The 27,645-nt window shown below is 42.7% G+C and overlaps 1 protein-coding gene across 1 annotated transcript in view; it reads right to left on the bottom strand.

Moving 5' to 3' along the window:
- The window catches only part of LOC138452855 (uncharacterized), a 1,928,742-nt gene that overhangs the window by 543,537 nt on the left and 1,357,560 nt on the right, over positions 1-27,645 (bottom strand). Inside the window, exons 67-69 of the mRNA XM_069605205.1 lie at positions 25,281-25,391; positions 16,505-16,671; positions 15,254-15,440 (exon numbers count right to left, since the gene is read on the bottom strand). Of these exons, the coding sequence (XP_069461306.1) occupies positions 15,254-15,440; positions 16,505-16,671; positions 25,281-25,391 (465 nt within the window). The remainder of the gene's footprint in view (positions 1-15,253; positions 15,441-16,504; positions 16,672-25,280; positions 25,392-27,645) is intronic.

Below are 27,645 nucleotides of genomic sequence, written 5' to 3'. Positions count from 1 at the left end.
GAATCTTATATAAAACTTTGTTGCCTATCACAACCAATCTCTTGGTCTCATTCCCTAGTGGGATGTGTCCATTATTCGGAGTCTCGTTTGTGATGTGGGGAGTCAGCGCCTTCAACTTCGCAGCCAGTTTTGGTGGGATGAACCAGATAGGCGAGTGATATCATAGGTGAGTGATATCATGTGCTATTAAAAATCTCCGGAGGCAATAAGTTAATTAGTGTCCATTCATGATTTAATTACTTCAGAACAAAAGCATTTAGCTCAAAGCAGACATTTCTCATAATGAGTAACTCCAGAAACAAATGCAGTATTCAGTGAAAAAGTAAAGCACTTAGAAGAAGCTTCATGCACTGTATTTTGAAACTACGAAAACGTGTTTGCACAAAGTTACAGTGCAAACAAATATGTTTGTATCACACACCCCCGCGAGTGCAGCTGTCGTCGGATGGGCAGGAGCCCATCTCCTGCCGCTTCCCAGCTGATCCGACGCAACTTCTGCGGTAGCAGCGCCGGTCATAGAAGAGCCATCCAGGCCGCCCCTAGCAAGGATAGGAGTCCTGCTTCTCAGGGTGAGCGTTTGCCTGCTATGCTTGCAACCACACAGCATTCGATCCCATTTCCACCCTACTCGATGTACCAGACCGCGTGGTATTACTGAGATGGCCGCCGTCTGTTGATGTGCACAGTCGCCTAGCAGCATACAGTGACCTTGATTGGCCCGCCGCAACTTTTCTCCTGCGTGGTTCCGCCAGGAGGCGTGAGCCGGCTCTCAATTCAGGGCACCGTCTTACGGCACGTAGCCTGTCTGTGATTTAGGGCCGTTGGCCCATCCACTATGCTGAATTTCAAAACGTCCTGAGGTAAGGAACAATCGTTACCCAATGTTCTAAAAACGACTCTTATCCAGTTGTCCAGTGCAACAGATTATCATGACACTAATTATCGTCAGAAGCCCAAATATGACTGCCATTTGAACCTGCCATAGACCACCCATTCGCTGCCTATGCACATGTCATTACCTTGCCTGCGACTACAGCACCACTCCATGTCAGTGGCACACTCATCTCCTATGTTGTCATCGTGCCTCAAACACTATGCAAATATCTACTGGGTACATGCATGTATACCAGATACAGCCTGCATTTTAATGATAATGCTCAAGTGTAAACCGCTATTCTACTCTGCCCACAGCTCGTACCATTGTATATGCATCCTGCACCTATGTAATTATTATTCACTAATATGTATTTATGCCTAAAACCCAATATAATCTCTGGCCTATCTACTAACCTGAGCGTATAGGTATATTATAGGTATATTATATCCATGCCCGATCTCCTATCAATTACAATAGTATGAGTAGAATTGTCCTGATGTTATTTATTAAATCTAAGGTCTACTATACTGTCTGAGCCCACCGACTTTACACCTACGCTCGAAGATTGTTCATAGTTAGACACTGAATTGAGGTGCTGCTATTTAATTATTCAATGTACATTGTTATTGCCAGCAAATCTTGCCTATGGGCCTCATCACGACCCAGGCGGTAAGTTACCGCCTGGGCCGTGACTTTACCACCATGGTGTAAACTACGTTTACGCCATGGTGGTTGGCGGACTTACCGCCCCATTCCGACCTTGGCGGGGCGGTAAGTCCCCAATCCCCATTTACCCTTCCCCATTCCCATTTTTGCCCCATAGGGCATAATGGGAGTGGGGAAGGCGTTAATTACGCCACCGTAAATTACGGTGGCGTAATTAACTCCATGGTCCCTTAGCGCCATGGATTTTAACACCTGCTAAAAGCAGGTTTTTAAATTCGCCATGGCGCTAAGGGACCTCGTACTCAGGCGGTAAGGGTCGGCGCTGTTTACGCCGCCGTAAACCCCTTACCGCCTGGGTCGTAATGAGGCCCTATGTATGGACCTTTGAATCTAGGTACTGCCACAAACCTGTCTCCCAATTGTAATTAGTGTGAAGTGTCAGTGCAAAGTGTTATTGCTAGTTGATCTTGTTTATGTATGGACCTTTGAATCTAGGTGCTGCCACAAATGTTGATACCCAATTGTAATCAGTGCTAAACGATATTGTTAGTAGATTCTGCTCACGTATGGACTTTGAATCTAGGCACTACTACAAATACGTAACCGCCTATGTGCTATACTCATGTATCTATCTGTATACTTAAAGGACTAAATTAGTGACTAACCCTTTGGAATTACATAAGGAAATAAGTATTACTCAATTTACTACTCATACCTATGATTTATCTTGGTGAACCCTACTATTACACCACATTGGCTATACTCTCCTCTCCCAGAACTCGCAAACACTTGCCTTTGCATTGGCCCATCTCAACTTTAGCACAACCCACCTAACCTAGTTGCTAAAATGCCAGGTTCTATCACTATTTATTGTATAATGGCTGCCATCACATTCCTTGTGAGTGATATTAATAGTCAGGAATTCTACATCACGCTGCCCCCACCAGAGATAGAACTTATCTCACCTTGCCTGCCAAATATAACCACCAATGACTATGGTACCATCCGTTCCAATTACCCTCGTGCTATAGGGCTGGGTGCTTATGCCTCTCTTCCTTGTACCACATTTAATAGAAACTCTAAACTTAGGGCAAGACTTTCTAAACTGCATGAGCCACCTACTAGATTACTACCACCTACCAAATCGAAAATAAATTACCAACAGAGTATGAAACCCAACCACACTAAGAGGCCTTCCTCCTTACCAGATCCTGCCTTGAAGGCCTTTCAATCCTTAAGACATAAGTCTATAAGGCATAAGTCTAAGGTCACAAATACATCCATCCTTGGTCTTGGCTAAAATTTCTACGGAGGCTCATTCCTTCAAAGGGGCACTCCTTAACGTGAGATTGCTCGCTGCCCATGCTTTGGACATCGCTGACTTAATTACAGAAGGTCATTTGTGCTTCCTCGTAATAACAGAGACTTGGTTACATAATGCCGCAGGACCATCGCTCACGCTAGCTATCCCTGCGGGTGACATCATATCCAGGCAAGACCAAGATGGCACCCGAGGCGGTGGAATCGCCATTATATCCAGAATAAGCCTATCTCTAAGACTAATCCCTTCTCAAATCTTGCAATTGTGCGAAATCCTCACTGCTAAACTTCTGATAAACAATTCCCAAACACTCACTATTCATCTAATATATAGACCACCTGGTCCTCTTGGGACCTTTGAGGAGGACACAACATCTTATCCAATTAAGTGAAAACTTCCTCCCAAATATTGCTTCTAGGCGATTTCAATCTAGGTTATAATGATCCAGCGGACAAGTATGCATTAGACATAGCCAACACCATCAACGCATTAGGATTGATCCAAAAAGTTAATAAGCCCACCCATACGACGGGAAGAATACTAGACTGGGTAGCCGATCACAACTGCACAGTAACCATTTCCTCCATCCTGCCTCAATCCTGGACGTGTCTTTTAACGTAGCAACCACTAGACACACTCCTATGGCCCCGCCAATGGAGCCACCATGCCTACTTAGAAATAAAAAGAACATTATAGCGGACAAGGTGATCCCTGCTATCATCCCTACCCTAAATGTATTACCATACAACTTGGACCCTGGTACATTGGTCCATGAATATAATAAAAGTATGCTTGCTACGATGGATAAAATAGCCCCACTTAATCTTAGAACAAGTAAACCCAAAGCCCACCTAAACAAATGGTTTACACCAGAAAAAAAATTTAAAAACCCACGCCTCATGAAAAGAAAATGTGCTGCCACCTGGAGACAATGTACTTCCAATGAGAACAAAGCCAACCTTACCTCCATCTCCCTGCACTATAAAAACGAAGTTTGCCTAGCCAAACGGAATTCCTACAACAAACGTATTGCCAATTCTAATTCGAGCAAGAAAGAACTTTTCTCTATACTAAAGGAACTAGAGACACCTATTGTGACACCCGATATATGCACTAAGGATAAGACCTGGTGTGCAGACATCCAACATGCGTTAGCAAATAAAATAGATACACTTCAAAATAAAATACAACAAAAAAAAGATACTTTAAACTCACAGTACTTACCCAAAATCTCACCTTCCAGTGACACACCTACTTGCCAAACTAATACATTCTACTTCTCTAAAACCTCTACTTTAGAGGTAGAAAAAATTATCCTATCTCTTAACCCTCCAATTGCAGAGGTGATACTTGCCCAGCACAGATAATAAAAGACGCTGCCAGAGACCTTTCACCTTTCATTTCCAAATTGATCAACGCTTCTTTCTCTTCTGGCATTATTCCTGCCAATCTAAAACAATCCTGGGTGCTCCCACTCCTCAAAAAGCAGACATTAGATCCTCTCATCCCCACCAACTACCGCCCTATTACTACAGTAACATTTTTACTTAAAATACTGGACAAAGTAGTTTATACCCAGATTCAAAGACACCTTGAACTACATAAGCCCCTAGGAATTAGACAATCTGGCTTCCGCCCACTACATGGAACAGAAACTGCCTTAATTGATCTGAAAACCCAAACTGACGAGCTGAGAGACAAGGGGAAAACAGCACTTCCCCTTTTATTTGATCTCTCAGTTGCATTGTGGACCATAATGTCCTCTGTAAACACCTGGACTCAGCAGCTCACTTCTCCTCTGAGGCCATCAGATGGATTGAATCCTTCCTGAGCGAGAGAACTATGAGAGTGTTCTCCCCTTCAGCATCAGCGGATCCCACTCCTATTCTATGCAGTGTCCCTCAGGGCTCCTGTGTCTCCCCCACTCTATATAACATTTTCACCAAACCCTTATTCGATGATCTGAACCTTCTGCGTATCACCTACACCTAACTATGCAGATGATACACAGATTCTCCTCCCACTTTCTGGGGATCACAGTAGGGATCTGGAGTTGGTGAATAGGGTACATCTCATCATTTAGGCATGGATGGCCACACATGGTTTATGCCTGAATGATGATAAAACAGAATTGATCATCTTGGGCACACAATCCAACATAAACAAACTAGGACAGGAATGGGCCTCATTTAATATCGACGGAAACATCATCAAGGTATCCAAGGAAGTAAAATCCCCTGGCTTTTACCTGGACTCTACCATGTCCTTTGACAAACAAGTGAAATCTCTGGCCTCGTCCACTGACTACACTTGCAAGTTAATAAGAGCTGGTAAGCCCTTCCTTTCTGCTTGATTTTGGCTAGAGCTCTAATTCTATCCAGACTTGACTACTGTAACACCCTTTACAGTGGTGCTAGCAAAGCTACCATCCAGAGGTTACAAACCTTACAAAATAATGCCCTAAGAGCTGTGCTTGGCATAAATAAAAGAGTACATATCTCTTCCATAAGACGCCAACATAAATGGCTCTCCAACGACAACAAAATACAGTTAAAAATGATCTCCTTGACTCATAAAGCCCTTAATAATGCTGCCCCCAGTTACCTCATGGACAAATTAACTAGAAGAACCTCCACCAGACCAATAAGAATGGCTAATACCAACTGCCTTGTAGTACCAAGATTCAGACTAACCAAGATTGGAGGTAACAGCTTTCCTGTGAAGGCTGCTAAATTGTGGAATGCCTTGCCTTATAAGCTGAGAGTACACCAACCCTACCCACTGCTTAGAAAGAACTACATTAACTACATATATGCCAATAATCTCTAGACACTTCCACACCTAGCACCAACGTTGCTTCAGACCTTTAGTCTCAGCTTCAATTGTATATTTCCTGTATAGCTTGTATATCTCATGTATAGCTTGAATTACATATGAATATTCACCTGTAATATTATTGCAATGTCAATGTTGATTGTAAACTTATTTGTATTGCTGTACACCACTCTGTAACGTGTACAAATGTGTAACTTGTAAGCCTTGCATTTTCTTACTGCTGCGCCCTCCTACCTCCGGGTTTGGTGCGCATTAAAAATAAACAAACAAAACAAACACACAGCTTGGGGGCTTTGTGGGGGACGGTTATTTTTACAATGTGAAGTTAAATCTAACACACATCATTAGGAAACCTATTATGAGCTACTTTGAGGACATTTTAAATGATAATTGCAGCGATGTAAAAGCATCGTTGTGTTATATAGTGTTTGATTTTCGAAATAGAAATGTGGGGCTCTTCCCATTAATTACTGTTTCAGGACGATTTTTATTTGTGGCAGAAACATTGAAAGAATGAAATACACATATGTTAACTGCATTAAATGATGATAACTATGGAATCGCGGAAGCAGCATAAGTAAGTAGCTGATCGATAAGCTAAACGGCTTTAAAATGAGAGGCCATTGGGGAGCCATCACACGAGCTACTAGACAGAGAGCTTGTACATGGATTACAGTTCCCGTGAAGGGGAGGAGTTAATAGGGTATTTTGGTTGCCCTAATTTCGACCGTCGATTCAAACACATTCTATTTCAACGTGAATTGGTAAACCCAATCTCATTGACCACAAAAGACTAATAGGATATGGGTGGGACAAGACGAATTCTAGTTACGCTCCTATAATTTATGGCGTGCCGCAGGGAGCCTGTATCTCGCCGATTCTTTTCAATCTTTATATGAAACCATTATGTGAGATGCTTAAAGAAAAAAACGTCAGTTTGACAAATTACGCTGACGATACACAGCTTCTACTAGAATTGACAGGTGACTATGATCACAATTTAGATACACTCTGCAAGATAGTATAGAAATGGATCCTGAAGCACTGGGTGTGTTTCAAGTACTCCAAAACGGAGCAATTAGTGTTTGGCTCCTCTCATGCAAGAAACCACCTGGACTCGAGATATGATAACTTTCAGTTGGACAGTTGTAATGTTAACATTCAATCAATCGTAAAAAACCTTGGGATTCAGCTGGACCACTCAGTTAGTTCAGACGCCCAGGTAAATGGAATTATTCACAGAACCCAGTATCATTTAAAGTTTCTGAGAAAGATAAGACCACTCATCTCAGATAAAAATTGTAAAACCCTGGCCAGAGCTACAATTCTATTGAGATTAGATTATTGTAATGCGCTGTTGGGAGGTGTTTCTAAAAAAGACCTACATGCACTCCAAGTGGTACAAAATGATGCCGTTCGTATCAGTAAGCAAGTGCCACGTAGAGAGCATATCACACATTTTCAAAGAAGTCTTCATTGGTTACCAATTCAAGCTAGAATAACCTGGCCAGTTCTGGTTCATAAAGTGGTGTATGGATTGGCTCCAGATTACCTGAAACTGAGAGTTTTCCTTTATCAGCCAAAAAGACAATTGAGATCTACTGACACTATGCTATTAAAACGTTCTGGCCCGCTGAAATTGTAAGCAAATGTGACATCTCTATTTCCTACACTTTCTCTCTGGCTTGCTTGGAATTCCCTACCACCAGAATTACGACTACAAAGAAATCTGTTGTCATTCACTAAAATGTTTTAAACATTTTTATTTGAGTAGGTTATCTTCTTATGACTTGCTATTGTCTTATTGTTGTGTCCCCTACTTTATGTGAAGTCTTATGTGTATACGTCCCCCCCCTCCCACACCCTGACGCTTGTCGGGTTTTCGGCGTGTAATAAAATAAGATGGATATCTAGATGGTTAGATAGATGGATAGATAGGTAGACAGACAAACAGACAGACAGACAGACAGACAGACAGATAGACTAGGGGACAGCTCACTACCTGATTGGCAAACTAAATTGCTACTAGAAACTCCTGTTTTTCTATGATACACTTTGCTGTTGCTGGGGCAGGAGAAGACTTTATTTTTGCTGGGGCAAGAGTTTGGGGCAGTTGAAAAATCAGACCATGGTGAGAGAGCAGGCAAAAGCAGAGCGGACCAAGTCAGGAGCAGAAAAGACCACAGGGAGATCCTATACTGAAATCACCTGCAGACGAGTTATTGTTGGTCGCTGGGCAAGATGGGGAAAACCTGCAGATGGGGGGTTTTGAAAACATGAAGAGAGAGGCAAAGATTGATGATGCTTGGAAAGAAGCACAGAGACAACTGTGAGAATAGTCCCTTCACAGATTCCCATGAGAAGTGGGAGCAGCTTGTAAGGAGTAGGGGCAGTGTGTGAATATAAAGTAGTCACTGATTTCGAAGTTGGATGTGTGAATTTGATGACTGAAATTTTCTTACATTTCATAGGAATTGTAAATTCCATTTTAAGAGAAAGTTGTATAGTAGCCTGCAGAATATCCTTGGGATCCGAAGACAGGCTGACAAACTGTCAGACAGGGGTAAGGAGCCAGCGAAACTGTTCTGAAATAGAACACATTTTAATTGTAACAAGAATAGCATAGAGACATCATTTTGACCTTTCATGGTGGACCCATTCAATTTCATACCATGCCCACCCATCCATCACTCAGCAGGTGTTAATGTAGCACCATAACTTCAGTTTCCGAACAATGCTTCAACCCTGCTTGGGGTTCTTCATGCTGAAATTAGGAGCAATGAAATCAAAAGGTGGCGTGTAAATTCCACAAAGTGCTCCACAAAGCTCGGAGCAACATCTCTTGGCCTTAAGGGGGTGCAGAGGCTGAAGGAAGGTGAACAGAGGCATGCTGACAGTTAAAACGGGCATTTGAATGGGGGTAGGATGGTCAGTCCAATAATATTGACCTCCGCCCAAGTTCTGCAAAAGCTAGCTAAAGGAATCACGGCAAAATCGGTATGCAATATTTACCTGATTTTAGAGCTGTACATGCTGCATTTTGTATTTAAGTGTATATTCTGGTACCACCAGTTTCTTACTTTACTCCATATAATTCAGGATTTTGAAAAACAGAGAAGTTGAATTCGAAATTAAAGCATCATGTGGTAAAAGCTGTCACGCCAGGGTCATCAATTTCAAATTCCACAGGTGTAGTCTCCAAAGCTAACTCCACATTTCCCTCTGAATCTCTGTGCCCCAACAGCTTAACTTAAATCATGTTTCCCACCACTCAATTCCAATAGGTAAAGGGAACTGGATAAAAGAATAAACTGAGCCTTCTCAGGTATTCTTCTGGTACGAACAGACATAAGGGGGGAATTACTATTATCTTCTGTTCTTCTCATCTCACCCCATAGGCCTGTCCCTGAAATGGTTACCACCTGGGCACCTCCACAGAACAGACAGGCGGCGATCAAAAGGCATGGCAATCTGCAATTCATTTGGAGAAATGGCTCTAATTTCCTTGCCGGATTAATTAGTCATTAATTAACATAACCTGAGCACTGATACTATTTCTAGCTAAACATCTATTGGCTTTACTAGCCCCTCCTACATCAGAAACCTTACTGCCCAATCCTAAATATGTGTGGTAGGCCGAGTAATGAGACAGATGGTACAAATGATAGATTTTACCACTCAACATTATTTGAAAGGTAGGATTAACACCTGCAGGTCCTGGGGTTAAGTCTATAAACAATCATTTCTAATAAAAGAAGAGGGTCTGGAGAAAGAAAGGTAGTGGTTCCCCTTGAATAAAAAAAACAAGGATTCAAATCAATGGCCAACAAAAAATCCAAAATCCTATTCTTGAAAAGTCCTTAGCATGCCGGCCACTCTATGATAGTATAAATAGTCCATAATTTCCAATTCTTTACAAGAATAGGGACACCATCCCTCTGGAAGGTAACAGAATGTAAATGTTTCTTATACAGGTTACTCACAGTGTGGGTCCTCTCTCACCCTCGCAGCTTTCACATGGTGCTCCGCCTTTTTGGCAGAAGTCTGATCTCCTTTTCTCACATCTTCTTGAGGACTCTGTGTGTCTTTAGGCTCAACGTGGCTCAATAAGAATTTAGGCTTGTGAGGTCTTTTCCTAATTCTTTGCAGGTCTTTCCTCAGGCATTGGCTTCAGGTTTGCAGCCAGATCTTCTTCCCATACCTTGCGTTTCAAGGTTTATTTTGACAGGTCTCTTCCCTGACCTTAGGCTTCAGGATTTACAACCAGCCTTCATACTGGTTGCCCTCATGCCACAGGCAAGTCTTTCTACCTCATGTCAGTGGTGGAGTTGCATTGGTCCCTCCAATTCCCACAATGTTCAGAGTGTGGTCTTCCACCGACTAGTTAACCTACGTGTCCTTGGCTCTATTGCAGGGTTGTACTTCCCCTAGATTAGCAGCAGCATATCTGAACCTAGCAGGTTCCCCCAGCTAGAAATCTTAGTGGGGATTTCCTTCTACTGGCTCTCCTGTCGGCACAAAGGAGGAGGGACAGCGTTGCCTGTATCCTTTGGGATCATCTCCCTGACTGGGCTTTCCCAGACCATTGTTATCCTCCTCCCATTGGGGCTGGGTTTCCTTCCCTCTTCCGATAGGTTATTCATTTCAAGATTTGAATTTGGGAAGCTGATTGGTTATTCCCCTTGTTTTTGTGACTCCTCATTATCTCTCGTTTGCTTTCTTGTCCAGATTCGGTAATTATTTGAGTGTCTTGATTGTTCCTAATGAGGGCCTTCAAGGTTTTAAAGGCTGGTGTGGTAGTCAGTGCCATCTTGGAACTAACAAAGCACGGTCCTAAGCTTCTCAGTCTTCATTCAGGCACTGCTCGCTAGAAAGCATGCTAAAGTCTGCGAACGACACTGATTCACAATCCTAATACTGAATATTCTCTGTATCCTCTTTACCAGTGTGTTTCGGGAAACGTCACAAGTTTGTGGCTCTCTTGCTAAGGGACCCACATGCCTGGTGAAGTTCCTTAATCATACACAACTTCACTTCTTTATAACAATCCCAAAGAATGAATACAAACCTTGGCTCCCATTGATTAACAGGGGGGGTCTGCGGGCATTCTGGGAATTGTAGTTTCCCAAGTCCCCATGTACACTCATTGGGTCCTCAGAAGGGTTACTGCGCCACCTGTAGAGTAGCGGGCCCTCGGGGAGTCACATCAGTTAGCAGCTGGACCAATCCGCCCCTAATGGACCATCACTCCTACAGGTGAGGATGGGAAATTCAGGAAACTCGCCACATATGTCAACAAGCAAACCTTTAATTTATTCTCCTAGTGATATCATTACTGTTAAAGAGACTTCTACAATTTAAAATCGTCCCCATAATCCTTAACAGCTTTTGAGTAAATTAGCCGAAGTTCTGGTGGCAACTATGGACAGTGAAGTAACTTTGCTGAAAATGTTGGAAGAGGGGGTGACGTCTAAAAGAAAGTGGCCCCTGCCAAATGAGTAGGGCAAAATAGTGTGCCACAAACATTGGAGGGGACAAACACCCTTGCTCCCCCTAAAATGACGCCCATGACTATGGGGCTCTATTTCTACTTTTAGCACTCCTGCAATTAACAGCTCTGGAACACTCACAACTTCCTGATCAATGCAGCTTACCCTGTGAACACTTGTCTGAATAAGGAGAGTCGTGCGGCTGAACATGCAGAGTGGCTTCTGAGACACTACTCATCACCACTCATCACCACCCACCTCTAAAACACACATGCAACCTTGAGCTCATCAATGCTCACTCCACAGTACTAAATGGAGCAGACATTGCTGACCTCATCACCACTCAAAACATAGAAACAAGCATTATCTCAAAGGCATGATCCACCCAACCTCCACACACATATTAAATGTCCTCATCCACATAGGCTACAGCATCCACCACGAGGACGTCAAGTGGAAGATTAGCCATGGGCTAGCAACCAGAGCAATCTTAACTATGCATTTTGGGGCATGGATCCTCCCTTCAAGTTCCATTACCCTCTTCATCCTTACTGGATTTAAAATAATAAACAAGTGGCATTTGAAGGGCAACATTAGGAGTCCACAAAACGGTACTTGTATTCTAGCATAGGCACATGACACTTTTTAACAATATAATGCATGAGGAAGGTATACAGGCTGAACTGTAGATGCAGGGCACTGATCAGTAGCTGTATGAAAAAGATACACATAGCCCAGCATAGACACAGAACATTAGAATAGCAGCCTGGCAGAATGTGAAAGTGCTCAAGCAAGGATACAGCAGGCCACTTTGGAGCAAAGAGAATGGCACAAATCTCAATGCATAAATAGTGGGCATGCATAAGAAGCTACCAGGAAGGTGCGCATATCCGTACACAGAAGGGAGCCATGTCTTTCAAGTGGTGTTAGTGAACAAAGAAACAAATGACTGTGGTGTGCAACAGCAATGGTCACGATTATTATACGAAACACTATAGCCTGATAAATCATGAGTCAGGCTTTTTAAGAGGGTACCTAGAGAACCAAACCACTTTTCGGGACTGACAATATTTAAATATTATGGGATTGGCAATTTTGACAGGTTGGGCGCTATGAAAGGAAATTAGTTGCCAATATCACACACTTTGGTTAAGAGTTGAAGCTGGTACGTGAGCTCAGTCTGCAATCAGTGTACTTGACCACAGCTCTTGGTGGTCAGCAAGCTGCAAAGTGAACACATCTCATAATAACCCATCATAACAATAATTTTTGTATAGAAAAATGTTAGGCAAAAGCAGAATGACTCCAGCTTAATTTTCTCCATCATCAAGAGACGTACCAAAGTACAAAATACAAATGTATTTGTGTTTTTACTACGTTATACTAATACTATATATTTCTTTATTTTAAAACTATAAAAACACAAACCAAAAACTTGTGGGTAGTTATTCAAGATGAGCAGTTAAACATTTGAAATTGTAAAAAAAAGCAATCTGTTTTTATGGCACATAAGCAGACCGGAAAATAAGCTTGTAGAGGCCTGTGTCATTGTGTCAGCTCTCTTCTATATAGGACCCCTTCCACTCAAATAGCTTACATGAAAAGAGCAAGCAGGCAATAGTATACCCATGCACCAGAATACGAGAAGGCAAATCTTTTCATTGATGACAACAGTAATATACAGTGAGGTAGGAGGATTTGTCCAGGATCACTTGGGTCATTGGTGTAGTACGTTGTTCTGTATAACAATGAGTATAACAATGAGTTTCACTGTCACCAAAATGCATACACACTGAAGTATATCAACCTGAGAGAGAGAGAGAGAGCGAGAGAGAGAGAGAGAGAGAGAGAGAGAGAGAGAGAGTAAGAGAGAGAGAGGGAGAGGGAGAGGGAAAAGGGGAGAGAGAGAGAGAGGGAGAGGGGGAGAGAGAGAGAGAGAGAGAGAGAGAGAGAGAGAGAAAGAGAGAGATAGGGAGAGAGGGAGAGGGAGCAGGAGAGAGGGAGAGGGAGAGAAGGCTGAGTGGTCATTGCCTGAATTTGTGACTGTGATCTGGCATATGCACACAGATCTTAGTAACAAGTGCTTAACACGGCGAACTATGCCCTGACCCTCCCTGGAACTCAAATGTATCACTATGTATTTTAATTTTGGTTATTGCACGTGATGAAAGGTGAAACCCTTTTTTCTTTTCTTTTTTTCTTCCTTTTTTTGTCTTTCTCTTATTTGTTCATGTGGTCTTTTGTGATGTTTTGGTGTGGGTTAGTGAGTACCTTTGGTAATGCTTTATTATTTTATGTTTCACATAGAGCGGTTATGTTAATGAAGTATACGATGTGAGATGTTCGGAAACTTTGGTTAGTGAATGCTTATTGCAATATTTTATTGGATCTATGTGACGTTGTTATGAATTGCTGAAAATCTAATAAAGAGATTTAAAAAAAAAGAAAGGTGAAACCACCACATGACCTGTGTAATAGTAAATGTACACATTCTATGCACTAGAGTGACCAACTAATGTATTACAGAATTAAGTGATATGATCAGATTGTGCTTGTCAACAACATCCGGTAGCAGACTCAGGGCCTCAGAAGTGCACTATGTAATATTATGACATGTGTTACTTAAGTTTTGTAAAAAAAAAAATGGTCTGCTCCTTCTGACCTCCAGTGAAGATGTCTCAGCTTCAATAATCCACAAGGCGTCATGGACATGCACCCTCCAGGAGCCTGTGACACCCGCACCCACAGAAATCCTCTCCTGCCACTTCACACTCCCCCGTGCTCAGACAGCTGTCTTGCACCTGATGTGACGACCACCACTAACCAACAAGACCTTTCTGAATGAAATGGCAGAGCTCGCCACAACAGAATCCGACAGCAACACAACTGACACCACGACGCCAAACAAAAACACACTACCTGGCACCATGGACACCAAGCAACTTGTCACAGAACCCACCCACAGCACGGTCTTGCATTCATAAGTATCTCTAGAAATCACCACAGGCTTGCCTGCTTCCCTTAATGGAAACAGTCCTCAGTGGTAGAAGGATCTTCTGTAGTAGTAACAGGTAGGATAGAGAGGCATCAGCCTCCTACTTTAAAGGGACGGGGAGTAAGGTTCAGCCTTTTCACCAAATAAAGGAAAAGGAAGAAAACCCTACTGCACCAATTGAACGAGAGACCGTAGGAACTACCAGCCGCTACTAACGAAAGATGAAATAAATAGATGGAGGCGAGTGAAACGCTTCTTCAGGATTAGAAGACGGCAGTGCTGTAATGGACTGCACCCTACGGCACTAATGGAAGTGGCGCAGAGACCAACTTGTGCTAAGGGATGGGGTGCCACTCAGATCCCATGAAGGGGGTTGTGATAGCAATGACAGAAGGGACAGGGAAGCAATGGGATTGGCGGTGAAAGAAGATCTTGATGCTAATGAAAGTGCCTGCGAGGCCTTGATGCAAAATTAATATTGAGGGAGTACCATGCCACTGATTGATTAATTTATTATAAGATAATTGGTTATTTATAATGCACTTAATACCCAGAGTTTTCTAAGCGCGGACCAGGGGATTGAACCTGTGTTGCTTCTTGTCGTCTTGCATCCAAGGCGAGCGCGTTGCCCCCCTCCCAAGACTGATGAAAAAGGAAGAAATGTATGAACAGGAAGGGAGATGAGGACACACTGACTAGTGAAAAGGGCAGCGAATTAACACACTTATAGTCTTTCCCTGGTGACTTATGTATATCCCCATTTCTATGTTTTGCTGCCCTTTATGTGCCACTTAAAGTATTTTTGAAAGCTGCCTTTGCATAGCAGATGCTGTTCTGGAAGCAAACTAACATCACCGCCTCGAGCAAGATGTATCGCCAAGCAATTAAAAAGTCATTAGACAGTGCTGCTATATCTGAGACCAATCAAAAAGTGACTTTGCTTCTGACCTTACAATGCACGTCCAAAACATGAGAGGGTATCTTTATCTTTTATAACGATTGATAATGGTGTTATAACACTTGGTTCCTTGGTCTGTTTTACGTGAAAGATAAATGGCCCCAGAACTTACCGTCAACAAAATGGCGGTAGCGTTCCCTTCCACGGCAGACATCTGGATGGCAGATTTAAGGCTGTTGATGAAGTTGTGGTGTCCTGAGGTATCCACTGGGTGAAGAGGGACATCGGCTACATAGAGGGAAAGCTTGACCAAAGTGCGAAGGTGAGATCCCACGGAGCCAACCAACAGGAGATTCCCGCTGATGGGGAAAGCAAAAGGAAATGAGCACACGCATGCCACACATGCCAAGTCTATAATAGCAGGGAAGGCGCACACACGGTCACATATCATCAATTAATGCATCATAGAGTATGAACATTTTGAAATTCTCTATAATACGTTACTGATATTCCAAAATTGTCATTTTATGCTGTCTCTCACTGGTGCCTAGAGGAGATTTAAGCCGGTTCTAACCCCACCTTACACACCTGTTCATAATATTCTGAAAAGTCCACTGCTGTGTCTCAAATATTGGAGGAAAGGTTGTCGCTGAAAAATATTTACCTGACACTGAAATCCCTTCAGACATGTTTAGAAAGTTATCCCCCCAGGAAACATGTCACCATGAGAACCAGTCTGAAACCAAAACAACGTACTCTGGACGAAGACACTCAGCTCCTCCACAAAGCTGAGAGGCTCACGCTTATACTCGTAGTGAGTGGCGGGTGTAACTGTCACTCTCTGCTGCGCCTGCACTTGAGTAACCAACACACCCAACTACATCCAAGGAAAACACTGTGCAGTCCCTAAACTCATACTAGGTACATTTCATGGGTGGTGTGGACCAGCACCTGATGCAGATGCAGACATATTCAGAAACTGAGTTGCCTTATTTTTGCATTGATAATATATATAGGATCGCCAAACGAACCTCCGTTGTGTATGTGAAACACTGGGCCATATTAAAGTAACTTGGAACAGGTGCAATTTTACACAGCATTTTCATTGCGCAAAAATGACTCTGGTGCAACATCTATTTGGTCAATGCATTTTTCCACGGAGTCTTTCTTTGCCCCAGGGCAAATGCTGTCCAAATCTGCTCTGTACTGGTGAAAGCTTGTGGATTTTCTCCATTTGGACTGTTCCAACCCAGAAAATGGTTTAGTGTAAGCATTTGTCATTGCTGATGAAATATTCGTAAAGCAGGACCACCTGGGATTAAGTGAACACTACTACTGGAGCATGTCTCACTCTCTTTAGAGCTCAACAGAGGAGTCTGTAATCACGGTGATTTGTCCGTGCATACCTTCGGCAGGGTCTCACCTGTGCGCACAGGCCAGCACTCTATAGATGCGGATTATCTGCTCCACAATATTTTCCGACAAGTCGATCTGCAGCTTCTGATGGCCCAGTTCCTCGTTGTAGTGCTGGAGATAGGTCTGCAGGCAGTCTGTCACTTCGTCCATTCGTTGGACAGGCTGCAGCAAAACCTTGAACGGGAAGAACAAGGGCGTGAATACTGCAGAAGACTCCATCTACAGCAGCAGCAGGGAGCTGCTTCCTCGGAGGTGTCAGCTGGTATAATGTTTAGAAATGGAAGAAATCCTAACAGCTGGCAGGCGGATGTCGCAATAAGCATACACGACAATACATTATGAGAGTGTGGACAAAGACAACATCAGCAATGAAACCCACAACTCCCTCCTGACTTACCCGCAGAGCAGAGGTCACTGGCATCCAAGGAGTCCTAACAAAGTTTCATTTGACAGGATCTACTAAGTCCCTCTGTATAGATGGCTCGCCTTTCAGGCATAAAATACAATTTTAACCAGTCAACTCTGCATTTCATTTTCACCCTGCTCGCCTCTACCTCTCCTTAAACTGCTGTGACGTGTGGCTCGCACATAACTCCCCCTCACTATCCTGATTTCGTACACTGCTCTTCTTCGTGTCAGTAACTCTCTTACTTCGGCACCCCTCTACGCTTTCTTCTTTGCTCATTCTGGAGAGTGCGCGTGGGTGGTAGCGGTGCGCGGTATAAATCAACATAGCATAACATGCTACTCGACCTATCTGCCATGATCCCGCTATCCTTCCTGTTAATTTCGTGTCATCACTGACATTGCCTTTTTTACACTCTTTCCCTCCCCGCCCCCACACAGTGTACCTATTCTATACCTGTCATGCCCTCTCTGCTGTTAACAGGGGTCTGTTCCTAGTCCACATTTGTTCTCTTCCTATACCACCTTTTTTTTCCTTCTAGTATACAGTCTTTTGGCTTAGGTTGGCACCGTCAAACTGGTGATTCAAATATCTTTCTTTCTCTTTTTCTCTGATAAAATTCACTTTTATGTCGCTAGCTATCTTTCTACTGCCTGAATCTGCATGCTCTCACACGCACTTCATCAAAAACCATCTAATATTGAAATTCTTTCCATCCTCCTTCCTCCTGCCTCCCCCCATCTGCCTTCCACTCCCCCTATGTTGCACATTTGACTCTTCCCTTTCTTTTTGAATGCATATCTCTCTCTGGGTCCCACCCATTGTTTTCTACTCTTCAATATTCTTAAGATGTATCCTTTGCTTCGCTTCAGCTCATTAACTTTCTCATTCTCACCTCTGACCACTGTTCATCCCTTCTCTTAAGTCTCCGTCCCTATGCGTTTCATCCACAGTATTTTGTTTAACACAGATGTTAGTCTTCTGTTTCAAATACCCCCACATTCTCAAATGTGCTCGGTATCACAAGCTCCCCTTTCCTGCTCTTCTTCAGATTTGATTTTTCGTTGTATCATTTTCAAGTGTGCCCATGCTCTTGCTCCTCCATACCTGCTCTCTTTTATCCACCATCGCCCTCCTGCTTGCTCTTTTTGTTCTTGCCCTCAATTTCTTCTTTCCATGCCTTGTCCGCCGTATGCACAGTCCCGTTTGGGCTACTTCTTTCTTCTTTTTGTTTAACGTTTGTTTATTGGCATTTTCAAATAAAACTGTGAAATCACCCCCCAAACCTCCTCTCTTCACCCCCACCACCCCTCCCATCCCCGCTACTGCTTACCCCCAGGTACAGATGGGCTTCCAAGTGTGTACGGCCAACTAGTTAAGGTGGGTGTGTCAGTTAATTCCCAAGATGCACAGTTTATGCAGGCAGTACGCCTTGCAGTAGTCATTGTGCAGGAAGGCGAGGACCATCCTCCACTCAGCTGAGAACTTGGGGCCGTCCCTGTGGAACGAGTAGGTCAGCCATTCTAGAGCTCCGAAGTGCCACACTTTGGCATACCAGTGTCAGGGTTCGAGGAAGACTGGGTTCAAGGTCTTGTGTGGGTAGGAGTTCGCACAGACTTAATTGTGTAAAGACATTTGCAGGGGGTTGGGAAGAAAATAAAATACACACCACTTTCCTTAACCACCTTTTTCAGAGATCTGTTGCTGGCAGCTCACAAGATAGAGGATTGGGCTGTAACCCAGTGCAAGATGGTGCTTTCGCTCAGTAACATTCTACTATGGAAAGTTGAGGACAGGTTGGAGGTGAACACCTTTTCCCAACTGCCTTTCATCTGAATTGTCCTTTTAGGAAGTCAAGTTTTGTTTCTGCTCTGTTGAGGCCTGCAGTTGGGAAGCTTCTTGGACCAGAGTTATGAAGAATTAGGAATTGCTGCAACTACAATACTTTACTGGTGGGAGTGCAGCGATTTGAGAGTTGCTAATTTTTTGTTTCATCGTTTGTGATGTGCTCAAATACTGCATAGTAGGTAAAGAGTGACATTTATTTCTTCATTTTTAATCAGCTAAGCCTTTGCAGAGGACTCACAGGTAATTGGGAAAAGAAGGAAGAAAGGGTGGTTTTGTGTAGGTGTTGGAAAATAGACGTGCATTAACACATTTTACTTGTTGTATAGGGAGCCCGGCTGTGAAGCAAGAAGAACAACTGTGTTTTTGTTATTTTACCCATTTCCCTTTTCTCCAGGCTGACCTAAGTTTTACTGGAAATTTAAACATCAGTAGGAGACAGAGCAGTCAGCGAGGGACTGTGGGGTTCAGCAGCTTCCACAGAAGAATTACACACAGCGGTCTGGACAGAATGAAAGGCTCAAGTTGATCTTTCCCGTCCAAGCTACAATGGACCCCACAGGTTTCTCGCTGAGTGTGTTGAGTCAGGTTCTGGTAGAGTTATGGCAGGAATTAAGGGCAGTCACAAGTGAAAATGTAGTTTTAGGTGAGAAAGTGGAAAGTTTGGGGAACCGGATGAAGGAAATGCAGGCTCAGGCAATTCTGCTATCAACAGACAAGTTTGATGATTTAGACCTTCCGGATTTACCTCAGGAGGAGGGGCTGGAGGAATTATAGACACTTAAGCAATTTAGAGGCAGAGAATGTCATTACCCAATTCCCTTATCCGTTCCTGAATTTTACGGGGGAGGACCCAAAAAGGTTTTCTGTTTTTGTTACTCAGTGCCAATTACATTTTTTGTGTCGTCCAGAGGTATTCCCTTCTGGAGCTTCTAAGGTAGCTTTCATCCTCTCATATCTTATTGGTGATGCAGCCTCTTGGGCAGTGTTGTTGGTTAGCCAAATGAGTCGACTTCTTAGTGATTTTAATGAATTTTTTAAAGAGTTTGGAAAGATGTTTGACAGGCGACAGATATCTCAGGAGGTAGACGAAGAGTTGTTGGAATTAAAACAGGGAAGAAAGGAATTAATTGGTTATATAACACAATTTAAAACATTCGTTTTGGAGACTAAATGGCCAGTGGAAAAAAGGGCAACATTATTCTATCGAGGTTTGAAGGATGAGTTAAAGGATGGTCTGTCCTCAGTGGTGGCTAGACCAGGTTCGTGTGAGGACCTGATAGCTCTTGTATTGCAAATAGATTTTCGTCTTAGTTAACGTAAAGGAGAACGTAGGAGGAGTAGCGCAGATGTTAGACAGAATTTCAGAGTTGAGAAAGAGTTTAGACCTTCTGAAGAGAATAAGGAAATCTTATATAAACCCAGGGGTCCTTTGTCTAAGGAAGAGCAGGAGAAGAGGGTGAGAGAAGGACTCTGTATGTATTGTGGAAGAGCAGGGCATTTGTTGAAGGATTGTCCTAAGATAAAACGTAGAATCCTCATGTCCGTTCCGAATTCCCAGAAGGTGGCAAATACAATCAGCAGTCCCTCATCTTACCTTGAACGTATCCTTATGCTTGGCAGGAAAAATAAAAGGATGCGGTCCAGTGATTTTAGGTTCTGGGGCCACAGAACTTTTTATGGATTGGGGTTTGGCCAAGGCTTTGGGAATTCTGGTTGTAAAAAAGGCTATTCCTGAACAAGTTAGGGCAGTTGATGGCTCGCAACTCTCTTCAGGAGCAATCACTCATGAAACGGTTCCCCTTTGGATGGAAATTGAGGGTGGACATGAGGAAGAATTAGTGTGGGAGTTAATTGATGCACCACAATTGTCACTGATTTTAGGAATGCCATGGCTCACACTACACAACCCCTATGTAGACTGGGAAAATCAAGGAATACATTTTGAATAACATTTTTGTACCTTACACTGTCTTGGTGGGAAGCTCCGACATGAGAAGTCTCCTTTAGAAAGCAGCGAAGGAAATGAAGCATTGTGGATAGCGGAGGGTGGTTCCAGGGGTATCACCAGAGGAGCAGCTACGGGCGAGTTGCCGAGTTGTTACAAGGAATTTTGGAGCGTTTTTAATGAGAGGGAAGCAGGTGAACTCCCACCACATAGGCCTTACGACTGTAAGATTGATCTTGAAGTCGGAGCTACAATCCCTTGCAGCAGGATATATGCTCTTACCGAAAAAGAAAATGAACATTTAAAAAGTTACTTGGAGGATAATCTAGCTAAGGAGTTTATTCGAGCATTTCAGTCTCCTGCAGCCTCGCCCCTGTTTTTTGTCCCAAAGAAAGATAAAACCCTTAGAACTGGTATAGATTTTCGCACACTCAACCGTATCACTATCAAAGGTTGCTATCCTCTTCCTCTAATTTCTGCAATGCTCAGTCAAATTCAGGGTTCAAAGATTTTTACCAAGTTGGATCTGCGTGGGGCATACCATTTGATTCGAGTGTGGGAGGGATACGAATGGAAGATGACATTCAAAACAAAATTTGGACTGTTTGAATACTTGGTGATGCCGTTCGGTTTGTGTAATGCACCAGCAGCTTTCCAGTTGTTCATTAATGAAGTCTAGCACGAATATTTGGATGTATTCGTAATTGTCCATATGGATGACATTTTAATCTACTTAATGGATGAGGTCCAACATCAGGAGCATGTAAAAAAGGTTTTAGTAAAGTTGTTTGAAAACAATTTATGATCTTGTGAGTTTGTGATCTCACCCCGAGGTCTGGAAATGGACACTCGAAAGGTGCAGGCAGTAGAAAATTGGCCTTCTCCTAATTGCATCAAAGAGGTTCAAAGTTTTTTAGGATTTGCCAATTTTTATCGGCAATTCATAAAGGTTTTTTTGTTGAAAGTTTAACCGATTACTCGATTACTTAAGAAAGGAGTTAAGTTTCAATGGTCAGAGGAGGCTGACCAGTTATTTCAAGAACTGAAGAAGAGTTTTGTTTCAGGAACTATTCTGATTCATCCTGACCCTGGGCAAGCTTTTTTCCTTGAGGCAGATGCGTCAAATTTGGCAGTCGGCGCAGTATTGTCTCAGCGACATCAGGAGACAGGTCAACTTTATCCAGTGGTGCTCTTCTCCAAGAAGTTGGCTCCTGCTGAGATTAATTACACTATTACTGACCCAGAATTGTTGGCCATAAAGGCTTCCTTTCAGGAATGGAGGCACTATCTTTTAGGGGCACGGCATAGTGTTACCGTTCTAACAGATCATCGCAATTTATTGTTTTTGAAGTCAGCAAAGACACTTACTCCAAGACAATTGCTGTGGTCTTTATTTTTTCGGAATTTGATTATGTTAATACATTTAAGCCAGGAAGACAAAACTGAAAGGCAGATGCTTTATCACGTCAATAGGAGTTTGAAGAATTTAGAGGATAAATCTGCACCATTGATTTCTGAGGAACATTTATCTTGAGCTATCTCAAGTGAAAGGTTGGATTTTGGAGCTAAGCTAAAATTACTTATGAATCAGGAACAGATGTTAGATTGGGTAAGAGAAGATCCGGTTTGACGTGTTTTTGAAGGTTTACCCAAGATGGATGATCGCCTTTATCTGCCAATTGAGGAGTTAAGAGAAGAAGCTCTAAAAGAATGCCATGAAACCTGTTTGGCTGGGCATCCAGATTATAGAAATACATTGGAGTTGGCTCAAAGGCATTTTTGGTGGCCTAAAATGAGAACTTACATGCTCAATTTTGTTAAGACCTGCAAAGTGTGTGCTCGAGCTAAAGGCCAACATGGAAAACCGGCAGGTTTTTTACTACCTTTACCGGTACCACCTCGACCTTGGCATACAGTGCCACTGGATTTCATTGTTGATTTACCACCTGATCAAGGGTGTACCTCGATTTTAGTAGTCGTGGATCATCTGTCTAAGGCTGGGCATTTTATACCAATGAAGGGGAAGGCTTCGGCTTCAAGTTTAGCAAGATCATTTTTGCAGGAAATTATGAAGTTACACGGATTGCCAACTCATATAATTTCAGATAGAGGGTCACAATTTGTATCAAAGTTTTGGACTGCTTTTTGCAAAGAGCTCGGAATGGAAGTCAGCTTATCCTCTGCTTATCACCCCCAGACCAATGGTCTCACCGAAAGAGTGAATCAAGAACTAGTTTTATTTTGCTGAATTTCCTTTCATCGAATAACTGTTGGGTGGATCGTCTGTGGTTGGCAGAGTTTTGCTACAATAATGTATTTAAGGATTCAATTAAATTGTCACCTTTCTTCTGCAATCAAGGTTTTTCATCCTCGATTTTTACATAGTGAGCCCACACTTTGGCATACCAGTAATGTTGATTCAGGGCATCCTTTGCTTTCCAGGGCTGCGCTATCAACAAGAGTGCTGCCACGGTTAATATTGCATAGGCCTTCCTCTGAGGCTTCAGCGAGGCCTTATTTGCAAAGTCTCCCAGACCCAATATGCTTTATGCCTCCCTTGATCTGATTGCCAAACACTTTCTTCATATTGTCATTGACCACTACCCTGTATTCCAAAGGTTTTGGGCAGTTCCACCAGATATGGGCCCAGTCGCCCGGTCTCCCACATGCCCGCCAGCAGTCCGGGGGGATTCTCCCGCTAATGGAGTGCAACCACGCTGGCCTGCAGTGCCACTGGGTCAAGACCAATTACCATTCCTTCTTTCTTCTAACCCCAATATTATGAAGTCAACATTACGCACCTTCCCTTGCTGTATTTCACTCCCTTATTACATTTTCTCCCTCCTTTCTTCAAGCCCTCAGCCCTCAGTCTGTTCTCTCCTTTTGGAGAACCAAAATGTACTTGTTGTACCTATGAATTAATTGCTTCAGAAATAAACATGTTCTCTTGTAAGCACAGTCCCACTTACTGTAATGGTCTAGTTGCATGGTCCCAAAACCTATGTATTTATTTTGTACGTCCTTACAGAATAACTGTCACTGTAAATTGATTTTAAGTAAAGGTTTACTTTTGGAGTGCCATGGGAGCACCTAGCAGTAGGAATCATGGGTTGACTTTCTGTTTTTTTATTCGTGGATGTTGTGTCACTAACAACTGAGAGTGATATTGGAATCAATTGATGAACCATCACACAGACAGTTATTGTTTTCCATGAAACTGTTCCGTTGCTGAGATCTCCCCTAACTTGTGGCTACATGGTTCAATCTACGAATAAACAGACCTTTGAATTGACCTTGGCAATGATTGTGGAGAACAGATGTAACTTGTTTCTTTAATATAGTAATACCCTGGCAGTCATAGATGAAACTTACTAAAATAAGAACTGCTCTAATTTAGGTTGGGCATTTGACACACAATGTATATTCAGTCATAAAAAGAAATAAACAAATTGATAAAATTACAAAGTAATGCATGCACGTGTCTTTCTACCTAATACATTTCCTACGTCACTCCTCAGGGGGGGCGAACTCTGAACATCTTCAATGCACTCCACTAAAGGCTTTGTTTTAAGCTTTGTTTTAAGTTTTCTTTTAGATATAGCAGTTGAGGATCTGGATTATTTATAGAATGATTGTAATTTAATATTGTGCCATGATCCAAACATGAGCAAGAACAATCATGACTGAAATAGCCTGTAGTCTCTTGTAATTGTCGAATTCGGACTCGATTTTCATTCCCAGCCTTCCCATAGTCATAATGGCATTCTGTCCTCTACGTTTTGCACCTACTGCAGTGGAACAAGACTGAACCAATCAGAAAACATCCTGCTCCCAGCAAGAAACAATTGACAAAATACTGTACATTCCATCCAAACACACTGTGTGTAATGTTCTGTCCAATCAGGGTGGGCATAGAGTTAGGATCATTCTGATTAGATGGGACATGGAGCCGGCTTTGAATTGACAGAAATTACCAACGTCAGCCAGTCATAGGCCCATAATATGTAGAATGCTTTAATGGTGCTGCAACCATTCTACTAACCTATTTGCTCTGTGGCCACAGGGCAGACACACAGGTATAATACTGTGCATTCCACTGATGCGTCAGAGCAGAATCCACAGGGATGCACCATTCTAATTACCACAGGGCAGAGCGTTATGCTTGCAGTTAGGACACTTTTCTTAACCCCTTATTAGAGGACACCATATAGGGGCACTGGTGAAGGAAGAATGTTTTGGGATTTGTTTCCAGCTAATTTCACTGCATCCACTGCTGGTTTGCTGCTCTTACTGATGACCAGCCCTATTTTGCTGGAATGTTTCCTGTAAGAACGTGTTGCATCTTATTGAGATCAGGAGTGTTCTCCTCAACGTCTTGTATTTATACCCATACAAGGTTTCAAATGTACTCATTGTGGACATTATTGATACATGGGTACCCGAGAGCCTCTTGGTTTATGGATAAGCTATTTCACATTCTATCTGTGGCCTAGATGATGATTATTTTAACATGGGGTATATGGCAACCACTGATGTATACATGTTCATTTACATACACACATATGAATATCAGAACTGTCTTACCTTGATACTCTTGTTCAAATTCCCAGCACCTGTTTGATGCGAAAACGTCATCTCCAAAGGAAACATGACAAAGTGCTTCCTTAATGACTCTAGTGAGATATCTAAAAAATTCTTGAAATGAAAGAAAAGATCTTCAAAATCATACATGAACAACAGTAGAATCATACATGAACAACAGTGTTAGCATTCTAGTGTTGATCATTAGTTAATACAAAAGTATGAATACATGACCATTGAATTCAGCTGCCCAATCATCCAGCATTTTCTGTCTAGCTGAGTCTGAATGCGTTTACCACTGAGCAGAACATTCAGGAACATACTCTCAGCAGAGCTGTGGAAGTCCTCTTGTGCTGATAATTACCACAGAGAGGAGAGGCATACAAAGAAATGCGGGCCTGTGGCATCGACCACTACACTAAGGACAACTTTATGAATATGGGAGTTACTGGAAGGACAGATGGCAATGGTATTAACTTGGTTTTTTTAAACTTATAAGGAGGGGGTAGTTCCACCTGCACATATATGCATGAGGTGCTGCCACCTCCATTCCCCAATTAAGTGCAAGAGGAATTAAGAATGGGGACTAACATAAAATAATAATCAATAGTGATTCTATAGTGTCCATGGGGAGTCAATGTAATTCATTTTTCTTTCTTCATTTGATTCAGATTTCTCCATAAACAATTAAGACAACAAAAAACAGAAATACCACAGATAAAAACACATCAGCGTACAGGAGAGACCCAAAGGGGTTGCCATGCAACGAGGGAGGATTGTCCATAGGTCCCACTGCCCCAGTATTAAAATCAGAAAGAAACAGAATAAATAGCAGAGGGGCTAACGTGCAACCTGCTATACCCCCTCATTTGTTGGAGATGCTCCCGACAGCCTTCTAGAACCGGAGGTCTGCACAAACCCATACGTGTCCTTGTAACACAGTTCTAATAAGTTCAGGAGCCCCTCGGGTATCTTTAGTGCAGCTAGTTTTTCCCATAACTTATGCCTCGGTATAGAACCAAAGGCCTTACCAAGGTCAATAAAAGCCATGCACAACTCCCCCCTCTAATTGCACAATACTTATTAATTAATGTATTTAGGAGCAAATAGTGGTCAAGAGTTGAAAACTAAAACTGAGATTATTCTATTTGGACCCAAGACAAAATTGGCTAACGTTTCACAGCACCGGTCCTGTCCCGAACTCTGAGGTTTCAACATCATTTGCAGCTAAGGTAAAGAATCTTGTATGTATCCGGCAGGCAAACCTAAGCTGCAATATGCAGGTAAATGAAATTGTAAAATCTGTATATTACAATCTTAAATTGCTAAAACCCCTGCTACTGCTGATATCATACAAAGATCGTCCACTGGTAGTTGGTGCACTGGTAAATTCCATATTAGATTACTGCAATGCCCTACTAATGGGAATTCCAAAGGGTCAAATCCAACGTCTGCAGGTTGCTCAAAATGCAGCCATTAGGCTAGTTTTGTCATTGCCCAGACGGTCACCCATCTTTCAGTTCCGGAGAAACCTTATCTTGTTAACAATAGAGCAAAGGGTTCTGTTTAAGACCCTTTATTTGACTTTTAAATGCCTCCATGGGACTGCCCCTAAATATTTTGTTTAAAAAATAACCTCTTACCATCCATATCGGTGTCTATGATCCTCAGGACAACACCTACTGGTGGTTCCACCATCAAGATTTGTGTCCTGGGGTGATAGACGCTTTTCCTGTACAGGGCCCGGGCCTGGAATGCCCTGCCCCATAATTTTTGGAAAATTGAATCCCTTCTCGAATTTAGGAAAAAGCTGAAGACCTATCTCTTTGAGTAAATGTGCTAGATAAATCTGGCGTTCTGGGCGTCATTGCTATCTCATCTGCGCCCAGGTGCAATTCTAGCCTTGGTTCCTTGTGGATATGCGCATTACAAATACAAAATCAATCAATACTGATGAAAGTTAATTGAAACAGGCCTGTGATAGGCTTGATCGCAGAACAGACAAAGGGGGACAGGAAACCTCAACACCTCTTTGATATGCAATGTGTCAACTTGAAAGTAGCTCCTGCCCCTTTGTATGAAGGGCAGTGGATGTCCTGACTGGGACAACTGTTTACAGTAGGGAACCCCTGCAGGGAACCCCTTTTCAGAGGGAAGAAGTATGTGATTTGATGGAGACAGAAAGTCTGTACTCGCCACAAACTTCAAGGGAGACCTGCACTTTGATCAGGAGTCACAGAGAGCTCAATGAACCAGAGAGACCCTTTGATCCACAACAGAGAGGAAGATGGGCTTAGTCACCTCCTACCTTTCCTGTTGCAAAGCACTCTGGTTATGACCTCACGCATAACAGAAGATTATTGGTGGG

The sequence above is a fragment of the Ambystoma mexicanum genome, chromosome 4p (genome assembly GCF_040938575.1).
Source record: "Ambystoma mexicanum isolate Mex_15411 chromosome 4p, UKY_AmexF1_1, whole genome shotgun sequence".
Taxonomy (NCBI): domain Eukaryota; kingdom Metazoa; phylum Chordata; class Amphibia; order Caudata; family Ambystomatidae; genus Ambystoma; species Ambystoma mexicanum.
This window is presented reverse-complemented; position numbering and strand designations above follow the sequence as displayed.